The sequence below is a fragment of the Gobius niger genome (genome assembly GCF_951799975.1).
Source record: "Gobius niger genome assembly, chromosome: 1".
Taxonomy (NCBI): Eukaryota; Metazoa; Chordata; class Actinopteri; order Gobiiformes; family Gobiidae; genus Gobius; species Gobius niger.
In genome coordinates, this window is record NC_136852.1 from 38,642,714 (window position 1) to 38,667,083 (window position 24,370).

At 41.7% G+C, this 24,370-nt stretch overlaps 1 protein-coding gene across 1 annotated transcript in view; it reads right to left on the bottom strand.

Annotated features, from left to right (window-relative positions):
- Positions 1–24,370, bottom strand: part of LOC306969547 (nuclear GTPase SLIP-GC-like) — a gene marked incomplete at its 3' end in the record, with an annotated part of 41,169 nt that overhangs the window by 8,407 nt on the left and 8,392 nt on the right. Inside the window, exons 5-15 of the mRNA XM_079565186.1 lie at positions 21,667–21,870; positions 21,395–21,601; positions 13,762–13,928; positions 12,801–12,882; positions 12,625–12,712; positions 12,439–12,557; positions 12,198–12,371; positions 11,976–12,124; positions 11,670–11,787; positions 11,487–11,595; positions 1,235–1,368 (exon numbers count right to left, since the gene is read on the bottom strand). Of these exons, the coding sequence (XP_079421312.1) occupies positions 1,235–1,368; positions 11,487–11,595; positions 11,670–11,787; positions 11,976–12,124; positions 12,198–12,371; positions 12,439–12,557; positions 12,625–12,712; positions 12,801–12,882; positions 13,762–13,928; positions 21,395–21,601; positions 21,667–21,870 (1,551 nt within the window). The remainder of the gene's footprint in view (positions 1–1,234; positions 1,369–11,486; positions 11,596–11,669; positions 11,788–11,975; positions 12,125–12,197; positions 12,372–12,438; positions 12,558–12,624; positions 12,713–12,800; positions 12,883–13,761; positions 13,929–21,394; positions 21,602–21,666; positions 21,871–24,370) is intronic.

The window sequence follows — 24,370 nt, forward strand, 5'->3', positions numbered from 1 at the left end:
TTGAGGCTGAACGCTAACATTAGCATCGAGGACGTCTCTGTGTTTGAGGCTGAACGCTAACATTAGCATTGAAGATGTCTCTGTGTTTGAGGCTGAACGCTAACATTAGCATCGAGGACGTCTCTGTGTTTGAGGCTGAACGCTAACATTAGCATCGAGGACGTCTCTGTGTTTGAGGCTGAACGCTAACATTAGCATCGAGGACGTCTCTGTGTTTGAGGCTGAACGCTAACATTAGCATTGAAGATGTCTCTGTGTTTGAGGCTGAACGCTAACATTAGCATCGAGGACGTCTCTGTGTTTGAGGCTGAACGCAAACATTAGCATTGAAAATGTCTCTGTGTTTGAGGCTGAACGCTAACATTAGCATTGAGGACGTCTCTGTGTTTGAGGCTGAACGCTAACATTAGCATTGAGGACGTCTCTGTGTTTGAGGCTGAACGCTAACATTAGCATTGAGGACGTCTCTGTGTTTGAGGCTGAACGCTAACATTAGCATCGAGGACGTCTCTGTGTTTGAGGCTGAACGCTAACATTAGCATTGAAGATGTCTCTGTGTTTGAGGCTGAACGCTAACATTAGCATTGAGGACGTCTCTGTGTTTGAGGCTGAACGCTAACATTAGCATTGAGGACGTCTCTGTGTTTGAGGCTGAACGCTAACATTAGCATTGAGGACGTCTCTGTGTTTGAGGCTGAACGCTAACATTAGCATTGAAGATGTCTCTGTGTTTGAGGCTGAACGCTAACATTAGCATTGAGGACGTCTCTGTGTTTGAGGCTGAACGCTAACATTAGCATTGAGGATGTCTCTGTGTTTGAGGCTGAACGCTAACATTAGCATTGAGGATGTCTCTGTGATTGAGGCTGAACGCTAACATTAGCATCGAGGACGTCTCTGTGTTTGAGGCTGAACGCTAACATTAGCATCGAGGATGTCTCTGTGTTTGAGGCTGAACGCTAACATTAGCATTGAGGATGTCTCTGTGTTTGAGGCTAACGCTAACATTAGCATCGAGGACGTCTCGTGTTTGAGGCTAACGCAAACATTAGCATCGAGGACGTCTGTGTTTGTCCCATCAGGACGCTTTAAAAACAAAACTGAGTCCCCAACGGGCCGATTGAAGCGCCTCCGACAGTTGTTGTTGTGGGCGGATGTGCGTCAGATATATGGCCGCACCAGAAACCAAGCAAATAGAGATGAGACTAAACAAAAGAGACTCATAGACACAAACCTTGAGCTCCTTCAGTTTTTCCAGCATTGCTCTTTTGGCCTGGTCAAACATGGTGGTCTTTCTCTCTTTGATGTGCTGCAAAACGGCGTTTCTCATGTTCTCCAGCGAGTCCTTGCCTTTAATTGTTTTTGCCACTGAAACAGAGTCACATTAGACTTTTTTAAATCAAATTATTTTGTACTGTTTTTGAACATTCAAAATTGAAACCATACTATTTCCGCATTAATCACCATGTCATATGGTGAAGGCTCACCCCTGCAGACAAAGCCCGCTCTATTGACCTAGAGCTCTTGAGTTACTAGGGGTTTCATCCGTTACTACTCCTGCTTCATATGGTTCGAGGTCTTGTTCATGGTTAAGTTCTGCGTCAGTCTAAGAGTAATCTGAAGTCTAGGCCATTGAGAGAGCAGGCATCAGTGTCTAAAGTGATTTAAACCTGGTTCTTACAGTCACAGTTCTTCCTTAAGCTGCCGGGTCTCATGGGTCAAACTAAAAACTTTATTTACCCCATTGTGAGCTAAACAATGTTCACGTCTGGAGAGAAAAAGAGCAACAGCGTCCGCTGTGGCGCGGATCGGCCCGCGCTTGGCTACAATGCGAAGCAAAACAAATGCACATGTTCACCCCCCCTCCCCCACAACCCCTCTTCAGGCCGCGGAGTCACAAGGTTGCACCTCTCTGACTGCATCTCTCTCTTACCATCGTAACATGACTGCACCTCTCTTACCATCGTAACATGACTGCATCTCTCTCTTACCATCGTAACATGGCTGCATCTCTTACCATCGTAACATGACTGCACCTCTCTTACCATCGTAACATGACTGCATCTCTCTCTTACCATCGTAACATGGCTGCATCTCTTACCATCGTAACATGACTGCATCTCTCTTACCATCGTAACATGACTGCATCTCTCTTACCATCGTAACATGGCTGCATCTCTTACTATCGTAACATGACTGCATCTCTCTTACCATCGTAACATGGCTGCATCTCTTACCATCGTAACATGACTGCATCTCTCTTACCATCATAACATGGTTGCATCTCTTACCATCGTAACATGACTACATCTCTTACCATCGTAACATTACTGCATCTCTCTTACCATCGTAACATGACTGCATCTCTCTTACCATCGTAACATGACTGCATCTCTCTTACCATCGTAACATGACTGCATCTCTCTTACCATCGAAAAAATGGCTGCATCTCTTACTATCGTAACATGACTGCATCTCTCTTACCATCGTAACATGGCTGCATCTCTTACCATCGTAACATGGTTGCATCTCTTACCATCGTAACATGACTACATCTCTTTCCATCGTAACATGACTGCATCTCTCTTACCATCGTATTATGACTGCACCTCTCTTACCATCGTAACATGGTTGCATCTCTTACCATCGTAACATGACTGCATCTCTACCATCGTAACATGACTGCACCTCTCTTACCATCGTATCATGACTGCACCTCTCTTACCATCGTAACAGGCGGCACGGTAGCACAGCGGTTAGTGCTTGTGCTTCACAGCTAGAAGGTCCGGGTTCGATTCCCACCAAGGACGGGGCCTTTCTGTGTGGAGTTTGCATGTTCTCCCCGTGTCTGCGTAGGTTTCCTCCGGGTACTCCGGTTTCCCCTACCACTAAAAACATGTACAATAGGCCAGGATGTATGAGAGTGTGTTTGAGAGTGCGCATGGGGGACGACGGATGAAAATTAGCCTAAGGCTACAATCCGGTGTGGCTTGTTCATTAACTTGCACTGTCCCTACCAAATAAACCATAAATTAAAAAAAATAAACCATGGCTGCATCTCTTACCATCGTAACATGACTACATCTCTTACCATCGTAACATGACTGCATCTCTACCATCGTAACATGACTGCATCTCTATTACCATCGTAACATGACTGCATCTCTACCATCGTAACATGACTGCACCTCTCTTACCATCGTAACATGACTGCATCTCTCTTACCATCGTATCATGACTGCATCTCTCTTACCATCGTAACATGGCTGCATCTCTTACCATCGTAACATGACTGCATCTCTACCATCGTAACATGACTGCACCTCTCTTACCATCGTAACATGACTGCATCTCTCTCTTACCATCGTAACATGACTGCATCTCTACCATCGTAACATGACTGCACCTCTCTTACCATCGTAACATGACTGCATCACTATTACCATCGTAACATGGTTGCATCTCTCTTACCATCGTAACATGGCTGCATCTCTACCATCGTAACATGACTGCACCTCTCTTACCATCGTAACATGGCTGCATCTCTTACCATCGTAACATGACTGCACCTCTCTCTTACCATCGTAACATGACTGCATCTCTCTCTTACCATCGTAACATGACTGCATCTCTCTTACCATCGTAACATGACTGCATCTCTCTTACCATTGTAACATGACTGCACCTCTCTTACCATCGTAACATGGCTGCATCTCTCTTTCCATCGTAACATGACTGCATCACTATTACCATCGTAACATGACTGCATCTCTACCATCGTAACATGACTGCACCTCTCTTACCATCGTAACATGACTGCATCACTATTACCATCGTAACATGGTTGCATCTCTCTTACCATCGTAACATGGCTGCATCTCTACCATCGTAACATGACTGCACCTCTCTTACCATCGTAACATGGCTGCATCTCTTACCATCGTAACATGACTGCACCTCTCTCTTACCATCGTAACATGACTGCATCTCTCTCTTACCATCGTAACATGACTGCATCTCTCTCTTACCATCGTATCATGACTGCATCTCTCTCTTACCATCGTAACATGGCTGCACCTCTCTTACCATCGTAACATGACTGCATCTCTCTCTTACCATCGTAACATGACTGCATCTCTATTACCATCGTAACATGGCTGCACCTCTCTTACCATCATAACATGACTGCATCTCTCTCTTACCATCGTAACATGACTGCATCTCTCTCTTACCATCGTAACATGGCTGCACCTCTCTTACCATCGTAACATGACTGCATCTCTCTCTTACCATCGTATCATGACTGCATCTCTCTCTTACCATCGTAACATGGCTGCACCTCTCTTACCATCGTAACATGACTGCATCTCTCTCTTACCATCGTAACATGACTGCATCTCTCTTACCATCGTAACATGACTGCATCTCTCTTACCATCGTAACATGACTGCATCTCTCTTACCATCGTAACATGACTGCATCTCTCTTACCATCGTAACATGGCTGCATCTCTTACTATCGTAACATGACTGCATCTCTCTTACCATCGTAACATGGCTGCATCTCTTACCATCGTAACATGGTTGCATCTCTTACCATCGTAACATGACTACATCTCTTACCATCGTAACATGACTGCATCTCTCTTACCATCGTATTATGACTGCACCTCTCTTACCATCGTAACATGGTTGCATCTCTTACCATCGTAACATGACTGCATCTCTACCATCGTAACATGACTGCACCTCTCTTACCATCGTAACATGACTGCACCTCTCTTACCATCGTAACAGGCGGCACGGTAGCACAGCGGTTAGTGCTTGTGCTTCACAGCTAGAAGGTCCGGGTTCGATTCCCACCAAGGACGGGGCCTTTCTGTGTGGAGTTTGCATGTTCTCCCCGTGTCTGCGTAGGTTTCCTCCGGGTACTCCGGTTTCCCCTACCACTAAAAACATGTACAATAGGCCAGGATGTATGAGAGTGTGTTTGAGAGTGCGCATGGGGGACGACGGATGAAAATTAGCCTAAGGCTACAATCCGGTGTGGCTTGTTCATTAACTTGCACTGTCCCTACCAAATAAACCATAAATTAAAAAAAATAAAACATGGCTGCATCTCTTACCATCGTAACATGACTACATCTCTTACCATCGTAACATGACTGCATCTCTACCATCGTAACATGACTGCATCTCTATTACCATCGTAACATGACTGCATCTCTACCATCGTAACATGACTGCACCTCTCTTACCATCGTAACATGACTGCATCTCTCTTACCATCGTATCATGACTGCATCTCTCTTACCATCGTAACATGGCTGCATCTCTTACCATCGTAACATGACTGCATCTCTACCATCGTAACATGACTGCACCTCTCTTACCATCGTAACATGACTGCATCTCTCTCTTACCATCGTAACATGACTGCATCTCTACCATCGTAACATGACTGCACCTCTCTTACCATCGTAACATGACTGCATCACTATTACCATCGTAACATGGTTGCATCTCTCTTACCATCGTAACATGGCTGCATCTCTACCATCATAACATGACTGCACCTCTCTTACCATCGTAACATGGCTGCATCTCTTACCATCGTAACATGACTGCACCTCTCTCTTACCATCGTAACATGACTGCATCTCTCTCTTACCATCGTAACATGACTGCATCTCTCTCTTACCATCGTATCATGACTGCATCTCTCTCTTACCATCGTAACATGGCTGCACCTCTCTTACCATCGTAACATGACTGCATCTCTCTCTTACCATCGTAACATGACTGCATCTCTATTACCATCGTAACATGGCTGCACCTCTCTTACCATCATAACATGACTGCATCTCTCTCTTACCATCGTAACATGACTGCATCTCTCTCTTACCATCGTAACATGGCTGCACCTCTCTTACCATCGTAACATGACTGCATCTCTCTCTTACCATCGTATCATGACTGCATCTCTCTCTTACCATCGTAACATGGCTGCACCTCTCTTACCATCGTAACATGACTGCATCTCTCTCTTACCATCGTAACATGACTGCATCTCTCTCTTACCATCGTAACATGACTGCATCTCTCTTACCATCGTAACATGACTGCATCTCTCTTACCATCGTAACATGACTGCATCTCTCTTACCATCGTAACATGGCTGCATCTCTTACTATCGTAACATGACTGCATCTCTCTTACCATCGTAACATGGCTGCATCTCTTACCATCGTAACATGGTTGCATCTCTTACCATCGTAACATGACTACATCTCTTACCATCGTAACATGACTGCATCTCTCTTACCATCGTATTATGACTGCACCTCTCTTACCATCGTAACATGGTTGCATCTCTTACCATCGTAACATGACTGCATCTCTACCATCGTAACATGACTGCACCTCTCTTACCATCGTAACATGACTGCACCTCTCTTACCATCGTAACAGGCGGCACGGTAGCACATCGGTTAGTGCTTGTGCTTCACAGCTAGAAGGTCCGGGTTCGATTCCCACCAAGGACGGGGCCTTTCTGTGTGGAGTTTGCATGTTCTCCCCGTGTCTGCGTAGGTTTCCTCCGGGTACTCCGGTTTCCCCTACCACTAAAAACATGTACAATAGGCCAGGATGTATGAGAGTGTGTTTGAGAGTGCGCATGGGGGACGACGGATGAAAATTAGCCTAAGGCTACAATCCGGTGTGGCTTGTTCATTAACTTGCACTGTCCCTACCAAATAAACCATAAATAAAAAAAAATAAAACATGGCTGCATCTCTTACCATCGTAACATGACTACATCTCTTACCATCGTAACATGACTGCATCTCTACCATCGTAACATGACTGCATCTCTATTACCATCGTAACATGACTGCATCTCTACCATCGTAACATGACTGCACCTCTCTTACCATCGTAACATGACTGCATCTCTACCATCGTAACATGACTGCACCTCTCTTACCATCGTAACATGACTGCATCACTATTACCATCGTAACATGGCTGCATCTCTTACCATCGTAACATGACTGCACCTCTCTCTTACCATCGTAACATGACTGCACCTCTCTCTTACCATCGTAACATGACTGCATCTCTCTCTTACCATCGTAACATGACTGCATCTCTCTCTTACCATCGTATCATGACTGCATCTCTCTCTTACCATCGTAACATGGCTGCACCACTCTTACCATCGTAACATGACTGCATCTCTCTCTTACCATCGTAACATGACTGCATCTCTATTACCATCGTAACATGGCTGCACCTCTCTTACCATCATAACATGACTGCATCTCTCTCTTACCATCGTAACATGACGGCATCTCTCTCTTACCATCGTAACATGGCTGCACCTCTCTTACCATCGTAACATGACTGCATCTCTATTACCATCGTAACATGGCTGCACCTCTCTTACCATCATAACATGACTGCATCTCTCTCTTACCATCGTAACATGACTGCATCTCTCTCTTACCATCGTAACATGACTGCATCTCTATTACCATCGTAACATGACTGCATCTCTATTACCATCGTAACATGGTTGCATCTCTTACCATCGTAACATGACTGCATCTCTCTTACCATCGTAACATGACTGCATCTCTATTACCATCGTAACATGACTGCATCTCTCTTTCCATCGTAACATGACTGCATCTCTATTACCATCGTAACATGGCTGCACCTCTCTTACCATCGTAACATGACTGCATCTCTCTCTTACCATCGTATCATGACTGCATCTCTCTCTTACCATCGTAACATGGCTGCACCTCTCTTACCATCGTAACATGACTGCATCTCTCTCTTACCATCGTAACATGACTGCATCTCTATTACCATCGTAACATGACTGCATCTCTATTACCATCGTAACATGACTGCATCTCTCTTACCATCGTAACATGACTGCATCTCTCTTACCATCGTAACATGGCTGCATCTCTCTCTTACCATCGTAACATGACTGCATCTCTATTACCATCGTAACATGGCTGCATCTCTTACCATCGTAACATGACTGCATCTCTATTACCATCGTAACATGGCTGCATCTCTCTTACCATCGTAACATGACTGCATCTCTCTTACCATCGTAACATGACTGCATCTCTATTACCATCGTAACATGACTGCATCTCTATTACCATCGTAACATGACTGCACCTCTTTCTTACTATCGTAACATGACTGCATCTCTCTCTTACTATCGTAACATGGCTGCATCTCTTACTATCGTAACATGACTGCATCTCTTACCATCGTAACATGGCTGCATCTCTATTACTATCGTAACATGACTGCATCTCTTACTATCGTAACATGACTGCATCTCTTACCATCGTAACATGGCTGCATCTCTATTACTATCGTAACATGACTGCATCTCTTACCATCGTAACATGACTGCATCTCTTACCATCGTAACATGACTGCATCTCTCTTACCATCGTAACATGACTGCATCTCTTATCATTGTAACATGACTGCATCTCTCTTACCATTGTAACATGACTGCATCTCTTACCATCGTAACATGACTGCACCTCTCTTACCATCGTAACATGGCTGCATCTCTTACCATCGTAACATGACTGCATCTCTTACCATCGTAACATGGCTGCATCTCTATTACCATCGTAACATGACTGCACCTCTTACCATCGTAACATGACTGCACCTCTTTCTTACTATCGTAACATGACTGCATCTCTTACTATCGTAACATGACTGCATCTCTTACCATCGTAACATGACTGCACCTCTTTCTTACTATCGTAACATGACTGCACCTCTTTCTTACTATCGTAACATGACTGCATCTCTTACCATCGTAACATGACTGCACCTCTTTCTTACTATCGTAACATGACTGCACCTCTTACTTTCGTAACATGACTGCAACTCTTACCATCGTAACATGACTGCATCTCTTACTATCGTAACATGACTGTATCTCTTACCATTGTAACATGACTGCATCTCTCTTACCATCGTAACATGACTGCATCTCTTACTATCGTAACATGACTGCATCTCTTACCATCGTAACATGACTGCATCTCTCTTACCATCGTAACATGACTGCATCTCTTACTATCGTAACATGACTGCATCTCTTACCATCGTAACATGACTGCATCTCTTACCATCGTAACATGGCTGCATCTCTCTTACCATCGTAACATGACTGCACCTCTCTTACCATCGTAACATGGCTGCATCTCTTACCATCGTAACATGACTGCATCTCTCTCTTACCATCGTAATATTACTGCATCTCTCTTTCCATCGTAATATGACTGCACCTCTCTTACCATCGTAACATGACTGCATCTCTCTTACCATCGTAACATGACTGCATCTCTATTACCATCGTAACATGGCTGCATCTCTTACCATCGTAACATGACTGCATCTCTATTACCATCGTAACATGACTGCACCTCTCTTACTATTGTAACATGACTGCATCTCTTACCATCGTAACATGGCTGCATCTCTCTTACCATCGTAACATGACTGCACCTCTCTTACCATCGTAACATGGCTGCATCTCTCTTTCCATCGTAACATGACTGCACCTCTCTTACCATCGTAACATGGCTGCATCTCTCTTTCCATCGTAACATGACTGCACCTCTCTTACCATCGTAACATGACTGCATCTCTATTACCATCGTAACATGACTGCACCTCTCCTACTATTGTAACATGACTGCATCTCTTACCATCGTAACATGGCTGCATCTCTATTACCATCGTAACATGACTGCACCTCTCTTACTATTGTAACATGACTGCATCTCTTACCATTGTAACATGACTGCAGCTCTCTCTTACCATCGTAACATGACTGCACCTCTCTTACTATTGTAACATGACTGCATCTCTTACCATCGTAACATGACTGCACCTCTCTTACTATTGTAACATGACTGCAGCTCTCTCTTACCATCGTAACATGACTGCACCTCTCTTACTATTGTAACATGACTGCATCTCTTACCATCGTAACATGACTGCACCTCTCTTACTATTGTAACATGACTGCATCTCTTACCATCGTAACATGACTGCAGCTCTCTTACTATTGTAACATGACTGCACCTCTCTTACTATCGTAACATGGCTGCATCTCTCTCTTACCATCGTAACATGACTGCGCCTCTCTTACTATCGTAACATGGCTGCATCTCTTACCATCGTAACATGACTGCATCTCTTACCATCGTAACATGACTGCACCTCTCTTACCATCGTAACATGACTGCATCTCTATTACCATCGTAACATGACTGCACCTCTCCTACTATTGTAACATGACTGCATCTCTTACCATCGTAACATGGCTGCATCTCTCTTTCCATCGTAACATGACTGCACCTCTCTTACCATCGTAACATGACTGCATCTCTATTACCATCGTAACATGACTGCACCTCTCCTACTATTGTAACATGACTGCATCTCTTACCATCGTAACATGGCTGCATCTCTATTACCATCGTAACATGACTGCACCTCTCTTACTATTGTAACATGACTGCATCTCTTACCATTGTAACATGACTGCAGCTCTCTCTTACCATCGTAACATGACTGCACCTCTCTTACTATTGTAACATGACTGCATCTCTTACCATCGTAACATGACTGCACCTCTCTTACTATTGTAACATGACTGCAGCTCTCTCTTACCATCGTAACATGACTGCACCTCTCTTACTATTGTAACATGACTGCATCTCTTACCATCGTAACATGACTGCACCTCTCTTACTATTGTAACATGACTGCATCTCTTACCATCGTAACATGACTGCAGCTCTCTTACTATTGTAACATGACTGCACCTCTCTTACTATCGTAACATGGCTGCATCTCTCTCTTACCATCGTAACATGACTGCGCCTCTCTTACTATCGTAACATGGCTGCATCTCTTACCATCGTAACATGACTGCATCTCTTACCATCGTAACATGACTGCATCTCTTACTATCGTAACATGACTGCATCTCTTACCATCGTAACATGACTGCACCTCTTTCTTACTATCGTAACATGACTGCATCTCTTACTATCGTAACATGACTGCATCTCTTACCATCATAACATGACTGCATCTCTTACCATCGTAACATGGCTGCATCTCTTACTATCGTAACATGGCTGCATCTCTTACCATCGTAACATGACTGCATCTCTTACCATCGTAACATGACTGCACCTCTTTCTTACTATCGTAACATGACTGCATCTCTTACTATCGTAACATGACTGCATCTCTTACTATCGTAACATGACTGCATCTCTTACCATCGTAACATGGCTGCATCTCTTACCATCGTAACATGGCTGCATCTCTTACCATCGTAACATGGCTGTATCTCTTACCATCGTAACATGACTGCATCTCTTACTATCGTAACATGGCTGCATCTCTTACCATCGTAACATGGCTGCATCTCCCTCTGCAGAGTCTCTGTCAGACAGTTGTAGATAGATTTCTTGCGGGTCAGAATTTCTTGGCAGAGATTTCTCTTGAGCTTTACTTCCTGTAGGTTGAAAGGTTCACATAAAATACTTTATTATAACAATGTAAGTTTCTGAGTAGCTTTATTATTTTCACCTCTTGCTCAAGAAATTTCAGTGACAGTTGAGGATCTGGGTAGTCTTGACGGAGTCCTTTGGTGTAGAGTGAGAATTGTTGGATGTTGTCGCAGAATGAACCAGGTTTGGGATCATTTCTGAAAGACAAAGTCTTTAAGAACCTGAAGGATTTTTTTTTCTCTTCTGCATTGACACTGGATTATGGGGACTCTGTACCAGACAAGATTTGAAAAGATATTATTCCTGTACTAAAATCATTCATTCCTGTCTGCCAAGAATTTAAAAACTCATAAAAAACTTCAGCTAGCCCTAATGTATTTCTTACGGGAAGACGGTTCTGAATTGCTGGTCAATGCAGTCGGTCAGAAAAGAAGACAGCACTGTGTTCAGGTTAATTTCTTTGCCTTTCTTTGGCTTGTGGACGCCATTTTTCTCCACAATGCTTTTCAGGGTTCTGTGATGACTGCTTTTGTGCTAAACAAAAAAAAGCGAAATTCCAAATGATTTGATTGCAAATAGAACTGAACATGAATGTGATAAAACATACATCTATGATTATTCCTTTTATTTTATTTTCGCACTGGGCCTTGGCCTTTTCCACTCCCTCAGTGAGACTCTGGTCAAAGTCAGAGTACCAGTCACTTATGGTGCGCTCGATATTCTGAAGACCATCTTCCACGCCTTCAGAAAGCATTCGACGTACTTGCACTGCCGGATGAACCTGAAACCAAAGCCACACATTTAGCTCAGGCTGATTCAGAAAAATGTGGTAGAAACATTAAATTCACATTGTGAATGTGAGCTCCCTTCATCAGAGACAGGATCCCGTAGGCCGCTGACACGTAGCGAGATGCTCGCTCCTGTTTGCTGTTGAGATTTCTGATGAAGTCCTGCAGTTTTGGTATGTCTGTAAATAAAAGTTCACTGTTTCAAATAAAGCCTATTATTTACCAATGTGCTCATGTGGACTTTACCAGTTTGCTCTGGTGCAAGAAGGTTGGTTTCAAAATACTCTTCTGCACTCACTGTAAAAACCTTAAAGTAATCGTTGCTGAAGTGTTTCTGAAAAAAAAAGAAAAAAGTTTGTCCTTTAATCACATTGAATCCTGTCAACAGTTTGTTCCAACTTTTGTAAAATCGTATTGCTCACCTGGAACTCCTTGTTGCTTGTAATTTTTTTATTCACTTTTTTCTTAATATTTTCTTTGATTTCCATCACATTGTCGTCAGGCCTAGAAAAGACTGGTTGTAAGTCTCGTTCTCTTCACAATTAAACAAGAGAGTTGTACTATATTCCAAATTAATTATATGGTATGATTGTACCACGAAAGGCTCATTTACGCTCGCTATTCGAAACAGTTCCGTCAGTCACTGTTTATTCAGCGTCATAGTAATAGAGCAGTGACAGTGTGTGAAGACGATAATGGTGAACATGACCATAATATTGAGCATAGGTGTGCGTGCTCTCAGTCACGTAAAATGACTAAAGATGTTGTTAGCATTTTGGCCTCTCCCAGTATATTCCTATAGCTCCAAATGGGGGTGATGTTGGAAGCGACCAAGCTCTTCCACAGGCACAAAGACCAGAGAGGTACGTATCAACTCGTCTAAGCTCAGGCAAGAACATGTCTCAGTATGGAAAAAAGGTGGCCTGTTCCTTTAAGTGGTTTCCGGATTAATTTCAAAATGTTGATGCTCTTCATGGTCTCGCTCCGTTATATTTAACTGAGTTGTTGGCCGTACATCGCCCCAGCAGAGTCTCCGGTCTGCCGATAAAATGGTTCTGGAGGTGCCCAGGTCCCGGTACAAACAGGGGGGCGATCGTTCCTTTGTGGTTGCCGCGCCTAAACTGTGGAACAGCTGCCCCTCAGTCTGCGTGTTCTCTCAGATCTGTCCCTTTTTAAGTCTAGATTTAAGACACATCTTTTCAAACTAGCTTTTAAGACTTAGATTGCACTTATTTATATCTAGTATGTAATGATTTTTTTAATTGTTTTATCTTTCAGTGAAGCACATTGGTCTATATCTTGTGTCGTTGTAAGGTGCTATATAAATACACTTTGATTGGTGGATGGATGGATGGATTGAAGTGATTAGGCCAAAAACATTACTTTTTTATCATGTGATCCAGTTTGGTGCAGATGAAGTGAATGTTGCGACACTCTCCACCATGACCCAGGTGTCTACAGACGCTCTCCAGGATCTCCCAGGCCTCCAGTTCTGAGGCAGCTCGATTCGCTTCAGTCACCACCCACACAGTTCCACAGCTGCTCACCAACTGCAGAAAGCAAACAGGCAACAAACTAGAAACAGATTCCACCTATACTCTATGATGTTTGGATTAGGATACTATTCTGAGGGCTGGCCCTCAGCGGCTTAGGGCACCATCTCCTGCAGGGGGCGCTGTATTGCGCTTTAATGTTTGAACACCATAAGGTCCATGCTCCCGTTATCTACAACATCGGCGATCAGATCTTTTGTGTTGTTGTGTTGTTATTGCGGGAGTTTGCGGCGCCGCCATGAATTGTGCCCGCCCCTTTTACTCGCACTAGTTTACATAGGACTGGAGAAGTCCAGATAAAATCAGTTCAACACAGACACAAAGCCATTTTCAGGCGCACAGAGAAACAGTGCAGTGTTGACTTGTTGGCACAAATGAACATTGGTTATTTTACACAAATCAATCTACAGTGCTGTATTTCAGCCGCAAACATTTTTCCTCGTTCTCCACTTAATGAATGGACTTCGCGCTCTACCAGAAGTGTCTTGACAAAGGAAGTGCCGATCCAAAGCAAAAAGAGGCAAAAGTGGGCGTGGCAGTATAAGGTGAATAGATTTCAAGTAGGGATGCACTGATACCGATACCAGTATCGGGCCGATACCACATGCTTGTACTCATGCTCGTACTCATTCATCAAGTCCTGATACCAGAAACCGATACCACATGATGATACGCCGTTTTATGCCCAGGGGTTTATTCATCTGAAAAACTAACCCAGCGACTAAAAAGTCCTCAGAAAATCCAAAATAAAGAGAGCATGTTTATATTGAGCCAAAATGAGCTGCAGCAAAACAATCAAATTGCAGTTTGCAACTCGCTGAGTTTCTATAAACGCACGAGAAAATCCACACAGAACTGAAGTCAGGGTGAAAAGAGACCATTCAGCTGCAATAATAAGTAACATCTCAATACTATTGTTAAATAAAAATACATAAATGAATAAAGCACAGGCATTGAGGAGCTTTTAGACATGAGCTGTTCTGTCTATGATGGACAGAGCAATAAAAAATTCGGTAACACTTTACATTACGGGCCGGTAAGTCCGTGGTACTTACAGTGGTAACTACAGTGGTAATTACTAGTAATGACAGTGGTACTTATTGTGGTACTTAAAGTGGTAATTATTGTGGTACTTACAGTGGTACTTGCAGTGGTACTTACAGTTGTAAGTACTAGTATTTACAGTGGTAATTCTAGGTTCATACTGTGGTACTAAAAGTGGTAATTACTAGTAATTAGGGTTAGGGGTTAGGATTAGGGTCAGGGAGACACAGAGTTACCCCTGTATCTCTCGTTACTAAGAGTAATGAAGGTTGTACTTCTATTCACTTTGGTACTTTAATTGATAGTTTGAATTACCAATAGATACCATAGATGTATCACTGTAACTACTACAAAGATACTACAGCAGCAATTCATAGGTGGTAAATGTGGTACTAGTAGTGACTTCCCTCAAGATGGCGGACGAGACAGACGCATAGTAAATAGCTCTCCGAAGTCGGTGAACTAGAACTCCACAAAACTCGAAACTTCGATACAGAAAATCCGGAGAACATAGCATGAGTGGAGCAGGATCACGGAAAGGCCTGAGAAGTCAAAAAGAAACGACCGGAGTCCCTGAAAACTCTAGAAGTGACCACGAAGAGGCCGAGACTATGAACGAGGATAATCCAGACCATGCTAGGCTAATGCTAGAGGGGCTAGCTAAGCTTAGCAGCGAGATACACGATTTCAAAACAACCATGAGACACGAACTAGCTTTATTCAAAACCGATCTCAAAGAAGACATAACATCACTTCGTCAAGACATGGAACAGAAATTCAGAGAAAACACCAATGTGCTGGAAGACCAAAAGGCTGGCCTGGCTGAGGCCCAGGCCCGCATCGTGGAGCTGGAGGAGTGGAGTACGGAGGCTAATGTTTCGCTTCGGAGCATGCTAACGCACACACGAAGCATGCAAGACAAGATAACAGAGCTTGAAGCAAGGTCAAGGAGGAATAATATCCGAATATTTGGTTTATTGGAAGAAAGTGAAAAGGATTCTACGGTGACGTATTTGGACCAGCTGTTTAAAAGAGAGCTGAATCTACCGGAAGACACCGAGCTGCATATTCAACGGGCACACAGAACCCCTCCTTTTAAGCCAAAGCCAGGAGAGCGGCCCAGGGCTATAGTGGTCAACTTTTTGGAGTTTGAAACCAAGGAGATGATTCTGAAGAAAGCCTGGGAGAAGAAAGTACGAGTTGCAGATAAGCCGATTCAGTTTGACCACGACTACCCCACGGAAATAGTACAAAAACGGCGCGCTTACGTGGGCATTAAAAAAGTGCTGAAGGAACGAGGCGTTCGCTTCCAGACCCCCTACACTAAAATGCGGATTTTTTGGAAAGAAGGCACCCAAAGCTACAACAATGCCATGGATGCTGCGTTGGACCTAAGAGCCAGGGGATACGACATGAATCTGCCAGAGGAGAGTGGTGGAGGGAACAACCGCATCAAAGCAGCTACAGGATGGGAGCGAGTCGGTCGCGGTGGAGCTACGTTGGAGGAACGCACACGGGACAAGCTACGGGAATATCAGAGACTCCAGCAAGACCAAAGACAGAATCACTGAGGTAACGGTTCCCCCAGGGGACCCGGTATAATGTGGAGTCAATTGGGCTAATGTTTATTTTTTAATAATGACTTGATCTGATACAAGAGCCCAGGACTTTCAAAATGGTCACGCCTACATATACATAAATGCCGACAGAGGGGAGCTATAAAGATTATGTTGGACATTGCTAGACCAGGGAATCCACAAGGATGTTCTAATGTGTCTAGAGGTGGGCCCTCACTTGTAGTGGGGATCTCCTGCCTACCCACCAACAGGGGGAATGGGAGAGGTCTAGAGACATCCCTTTCTTGGAAGTCACGTGTTCAGTGTTGTTTACTTGTTCATTTATTGTTGATTTGTTATTGTCTGGCTGGGTACACATTTATTCATCTAAAAATAATAAGATGCATGTCTTAAATATTGTGTCATTGAATGTGAATGGTCTAACTACCCCAAGAAAAAGAGGGAAGGTAATACAAAAATTACGAAAAGAAAAAGTACAATTTGCTTTACTACAAGAGACACATCTGCATGACGAGGAACATGAGAAATTAAAAAAAATGGGATTTAGAAATACATACTACAGTTCATTTAAACAGGGTCGCAAAAGAGGAGTGGCAATTCTGGTATCTAATTCTACAAAGTTTGACTTTGAAAAGGAGATTAAAGAAAAGGAAGGCCGATATGTTATAGTAAAAGGAAAGTTGGAGGACGAGATGGTCACAATCGTGAATGTATACGCTCCCCCTGAAAGTGACAACCATTTCTTTAAATCATTGTTTAATACTATTGCAACTGAAGCAGAAGGAACTCTAATTTGTGGAGGGGACTTTAACATAATCTTAAACCACAAACTGGACACAACGAGTGTTAGGAAAAATAAAAATTATTTGACCAGGTTTGTCAAACTGTCGCTGGAAGAATTAGGATTGACAGACATATGGAGGAATCTAAATCCTTTAAAGAAAGATTTCACCCACTATTCTTCCAGTCACAATGTACACTCGAGGATAGATTATTTTTTTGTTAATAAATTCGATAGATATAAAGTCGATGAATGTAAAATTGGTTGTGCAGACGTATCAGATCATAATGCTTTATATTTAAAAATTAACATTTCAAGCAGGAAAAAACAAACTTTGTGGAGATTGAACACGGGTATTTTGAACAACGAGGAAGTAGTACAGGAAATAAAAGAAGAAATCAAACAATATATTGAACAAAACGATAATGGCGAGGTGAACCCAACAGTGGTGTGGGATGCCTTTAAAGCGGTGTTTCGAGGGAAGTTGATATCCAAGACGGCTTGGTTGAAAAAAAAAAAAAAAAAATTGTACGAGGACTGTTGTGAAAAGCTCAAAGAATTGGAGCAGCAATTCCTGAAAAAGAAAACATCAGAAATTCATGAGCAGATTTTAAACATTAGAAGACGCATCAATAACATATTAGAGGAAGAAGTGGAAAAAAAACACATCTATTTTAGACAGAGCTACTATGAGACGGGACCAAGATCCATAAAACTCTTAGCCAAAAGATTAAGAAAGCAAAAAGAACAAAGTTCCATTTATAAAATTAAAGATTCACACACTAATACAGTAACTCATAAGCCAGAAGAAATTGAGAATATTTTTAAAACCTATTATGAAAAACTCTATACACAACCTCCCTCTGCAAGCGAAGAAGAGATGAGAAATTTTCTCCAATCGCTGGATCTCCCTTCAATTGGAATTAGCCAAAACAAAACATTAACAGCCGAGATCTCGCAAGAGGAGATACTTAAAGCTATAAATACATTAAAAAATGGTAAGTCACCAGGAAGCGACGGTTTCCCCGCCGAATGGTACAAAATGTTTAAGAATGATTTAATAACAATTCTATCTAAATCCTTGAACTGGACCCTAAAAGAAAATTCAATGCCATTGTCATGGGCAGAAGCAATAATATCAGTTATTCCCAAACCAGGTAAAAACAGGGAATGCTGCGCAAATTATAGGCCAATTTCAGTATTAAATATTGACTATAAAATATATACATCAATAATTTCCAGAAGAATAAATACCTTTGTATCAGAACTAATTGACGAAGATCAGACGGGGTTTATACGTGGGCGCCAGACACATGACAACATTAGGAAAACTTTACATATCACAGAGAGGGCACAGAGAGAGAAAAGGACTACAGTTTTACTCAGTATAGATGCAGAAAAGGCATTCGACTGTGTTAATTGGAACTTTTTGTATCAAGTCTTGGGAAAAATGGGGTTTAATGATAAATCAGTTGAAATGGTTAAAACACTATACAGTCAGCCAACTGCCAGAATAAAAATAAATGGAAATCTTACAGACAAAATTAATTTACAAAGATCCACTAGACAGGGATGTGGACTCTCACCTACGCTCTTCTCAATTTTTCAACCTCTGGCACAAGCAGTACGACAAAGTCAAGAAATCAAAGGGGTTATAATAAATGGAGTAGAGCACAAAATTGGGCTTTTTGCCGATGATGTGATAGCATTCCTAGAAGAACCAAACATATCATTACCCAAATTGATGAATCTCTTGGAATTTTTTGGATATTTATCCGGATATAAAATGAACATTTCTAAAACTCAAATTCTGAGATTTAATTATATACCTTCTCAAAAGATAAAAAAATCCTACAAATTTAATTGGAAAACAGAATCAATCAAATATCTTGGAGTAGAAATAACACAGGACTTTCTCGACATCAACAATAAAAATTACAAGCAAGTTCAAGATAATATACAAAAGGATATAGAGAGATGGGCGACGTTACCCTTAGACTTTAGTTCCAGGATTGGAATAGTAAAAATGAACATTTTACCCAGATATTTATATTTATTCCAAGCACTCCCAGTTGAGGTCACTCAAATGCAATTTACAACTTGGGATAGAATAATATCCAGATTTATTTGGGACAGTAAGAGGCCACGGGTAAAGTATGGAACTCTTCAACTACCCAAAGAAGAAGGAGGGATGGCATTACCAAAGTTAAGAGATTATTATTATGCGGCTCAATTGAAATATGTATATTGTTGGTGTAATCCAAATTATGAAGGTAAATGGAAAGCTATTGAAACAGGGACAATGAAACAGCCAATCCAAAACTTACTAGGAGATAAAGATGCATATGAACAAAATAAAAGCTGTCTAGATGTAATAACTAAACATACATTTAGTGTCTGGTATAGAATACTTAAAAGGTATAGACTTCAAAAACATGCAGCAAAATTAAAATGGATAGCATATGATAATAAATTTATGCCGACTAAAATAGACCACAGTTTTAAATACTGGATAACTAAGGGAGTCACAGCTTGGTGTGTTTTGGAGAACAATGGGAGGTTGGAGAGCTTCCAAAATTTGACACGGAAATATCTATTTGGCAAACAAGATTTTTTTCGTTATCTTCAAATGAGAGACTATTATAAGAGAGAGATACAAGTGGATCCCTCCATAGAAGAGAGCGGTGTCGTTCAAATAATGGCAAAAGCTTACAAAGACAGCAGTATTAGGATAATCTCTGCATTATATAAAGCCTTATTAAAAAACGATAAACACACAACTCAAAAAGTGAAATTAAATTGGGAAAAAGAATTTAACATAGAAATTGATGATACGGATTGGCTAGACATGTGGAAATTGCATCATACGACGACCGGCTCCCGGACATGGAGGGAGTTTGCCTGGAAAAATCTTATAAGATTTTTTATTACACCCAAATTAAAAAGTAAACAATTACAGAGGCAACAGTTATGTTGGAGAGAATGTGGGGAGACAGATGTGGACCATTCACACATTTTTTGGAAATGTCAGAAACTCTCAGAGTTTTGGAAAAATACTTGTAATGTCATTAGTCAAGTCTTAGGGTATACCATTCCTTTGAAACCTGAAGTGTTATATTTATGTAAATTTGGTGATGGAGCTATTCATAAATGTGATGAATATTTAGTAAAAATAATGTTGATAGCAGCAAAAAAATCCATCACAAGGAAATGGGGGAACGCTACGGTGCCATCAAAGGAGCAATGGATTACCACAATAGAGGACATATTCCTAATGGAAAAAATAACATACAGACTGAGACTACAAGAACCACAATGGGGAAAACAATGGGGAAAATGGACACTGTACAAGCAAAGTAATTAATGATGTAATTTGTAAAACCCAGTCATGTTAATGTTATTGTTCATTTTAAAAAAAGTTCAATAAAATATAAGTAATAAAAAAATGTGGTACTAGTAGTAGTAGTACCACCATAAGTACCATTGTAAGTATCACTGTAAGTACCACCATAAGTACCACCATAAGTACCATTGTAAGTATCACTGTAAGTACCACCGCAAGTACCACCGTAAGTATCTAGAATTACCTCTGTAAGTACCAAGGACTTACCGGCCCGTAATGTAAAGTGTTACCAAAAAGTCAAATATATTGAATGAAAAAAATGGCATCTGCTCAATACTGATATAACTTCTGTTAAAAGTGTCGCCTACTTTACTTAAGGAAATGTAAATTAGTAACTAATTAACAAATTATTAACCAAGCTGCTGTGAAAAAGTCAGTACGTTGAAGAAAATGCCTTTACTCGTATCGGTATTCGGCATCGGCAAGTACTAAAATCAAAATACTCGTATTCGTACCGGTTTTAGAAAAAGTGGTATCGGTGCATCCCTGATTTCAAGCTTTGTACCGACCCTCTCTGATCCTCCTACGCCGTAGAGAGAAAATGCTAGTGTGGAGCCAAGCTCCACACTAGCATTTTGAGTTGCAGTAGTGCACGTAGTAAAGGTTTGGGTGCCTCGACCCCATGTAATTTCAAAGTGTTGGGACATGGCCGCCGTACCTTTTTCCACATCTCGTTCCTGGTTTTGTTGTAGTCTCCATTCCCGGGTAGATCCACCAGTGTCACGTGGCGGAGCAGCTCATTGTTTGGGACTTTAATGGTGACGTTCTCCACAACAGGCCAATACCAAATATTTGTAACATCACTTTCACCACTTTCCTCTTTCGTGTATATCTTAAGGTCCTCACACAGAATCTGTTTCTTTGACTGCAGAAGAATAAGTCATGAGTCAACAGAACAACCATAAAGATTACAGGGAGCATACATCTCACCAGTGGATATGATTCCTCCAAAGTCTTCTTTTCCAGTTTCTTTACAATCTCTTTGTATCGTTTGGAGTCCTTTTTTATACTATCCAGGGACTTGCCTTTCCATTCGTCTCCAAAGAGTGCCGTCAGCTTTGATTCATAATCAGGATCACACTCTTCCCTTTCCTCAAAGTAAGGTCTGAAGAAGTCCATTTCATTGTCAAAGTCCTGCAGACAGAAGTGACACATTTAACCCTTATGCACTCAACACATGGGAGGCCATGTCACTCCTCTTCAATTCAGGTCCAATAGAGCGAGCGCGACTAGGCGAAAATCCCCCTCCCTCCCTCCGCTACGCGACAGGCAACGTGCACGTGAAATTTCGTGCTCGTCCACGTAGACGTGCACACGTGGGTTTGTGTCGTGATGCAAGAAAGTTGAAAAAACTTTAACTTTTGTCACTGTCGCCTGGCACTACAACCAGTCAGTGGGGGTTTAATCGACAAAACAACCATCTGAGAGGGTAAAAATTATAGATTCCCAAAATTAGTCAATCTAATGTGATCCGAGCTGGAACACAGTGTGACGGGTGTCGCTTCTGTAGCCACTGCAGTTTAGTCGCGTCCCGTGTGTTGGTTTTCATGTAGGAAGTGCTGAGTTTTGCCAGTCGCTGTCGTTTGTCGCCTCCCATGTGTCTCATTTCTAAAGCTGGACTGGTAATAAGCCAAATGCTCATTGGTAAATTCATTTTGTAATGTGTGGAAAACATACTCATGTTCTTAAAGGCATGTTCTGCCCAATTGACTTCCATTATATTTGCTTTACTGGTAATGACTTTTCATGCTTTAAACAGGCTTTTACAACGACTTAGTATTCACCTTATTCCGGAAGTTCGCGTGGGCGCCGCCATGAATTGTCTCCACCCCTTTTCTCCCATCAGTTAAAATGGGACTGGAGAAGTCCAGATTAAAACAGTTACTACACGAAAACGAAGCCGTTTTCAGGCCGCACAGAGAAACGCTGCAGTGTTGACATGTTGGTGCAAATGAACATTGGGCATTTTACACAAATCGATCGACTAAACATCAGATTTGAGCGGAGAATATTTTCCCTCGTTCTCCGTTTAAATGAAGGGCCTTCACGCTCTCCCGGAAGTGTCATTACAACGGAGGTGCAGAGACAAGGCAAAAAGAGCCAAAAGTGGGCAGGGCGGAATAAGGTGAATACTTATACCCCTTTGTTGTATACATTTCAACTATATATTAATAATATTAACAAGTACTAATATTACACACAGTGACCAGCAAAGGCTAACTTTCAAAGCAGCTTTGCATCGAGGTCATTCTCATGCTACTCAGGGCAAGGACAGTCTGGCCACAGACTTGATCAGAACCAGTTTGTGGAATACGTCCTCCGTGTCACTGTGGAAAACACGGAGGAACATCATGGGAATAACCTGGTAGTGTGGAGGCCGCGTTTTTAGTGCGAAAGACGGAGTATGAAGGATCACTGAAATTTCCGTCATTGAAATGCCAACGGTTGCCTAACATTTCGTACAAGGGTCTGGAACTTCACAATTGAGCTCCGTTTTCAGGTGGGAGGGGTGAACTCCTTTGAAACAATTGGATCTGATTTAGCATTTGGTCTCATATGTAATGCGCCCGAGTGAGTGAAGCAGCCATCATGACTCTATCATGACTCTATCATGACTCTATCGTGACTCTATCGTGACTCGATCATGACTCTGTCATAACTCTATCATACCTCTATCATGACTTTATCATGACTCTATCATGACTCTATTATGACTCTATCATACCTCTATCATGACTTTATCATGACTCTATCATGACTCTATTATGACTCTATCATACCTCTATCATAACTCTATCATGACTCTATCATAACTCTATCATGACTCTGTCATAACTCTATCATACCTCTATCATGACTTTATCATGACTCTATCATGACTCTATCATACCTCTATCATAACTCTATCATGACTCTGTCATAACTCTATCATAACTCTATCATGACTCTATCATGACTCTATCATGACTCTATCATGACTGTCATGACTCTATCATAACTCTATCATGACTCTATCATGACTCTATCATGACTATCATAACTCTATCATGACTCTATCATGACTCTGTCATGACTCTATCATAACTCTATCAAAACTCTATCATGACTGTCATAACTATCATAACTCAATCATGACTCTATCATGACTCTATCATAACTCTATCGTGACTCTATCATGACTCTATCAAAACTCTATCATAGCTCTATCATAACTCTATCATAACTCTATCAAAACTCTATCATATCTCTATCATAACTCTATCGTGACTCTATCATAGCTCTATCATAACTCTATCATAGCTCTATCATGACTCTATCATAACTCTATCATGACTCTGTCATGACTCTATCATACCTCTATCATAGCTCTATCATAACTCTATCATGACTCTATCATGACTCTATCATACCTCTATCATAGCTCTATCATAGCTCTATCATAACTCTATCATAACTCTATCATGACTCTATCATGACTCTATCATGACTCTATCATGACTCTATCATAACTCTATCATGACTCTGTCATAACTCTATCATACCTCTATCATGACTCTATCATGACTCTGTCATAACTCTATCATAACTCTATCATGACTCTATCATGACTCTATCATGACTCTATCATGACTCT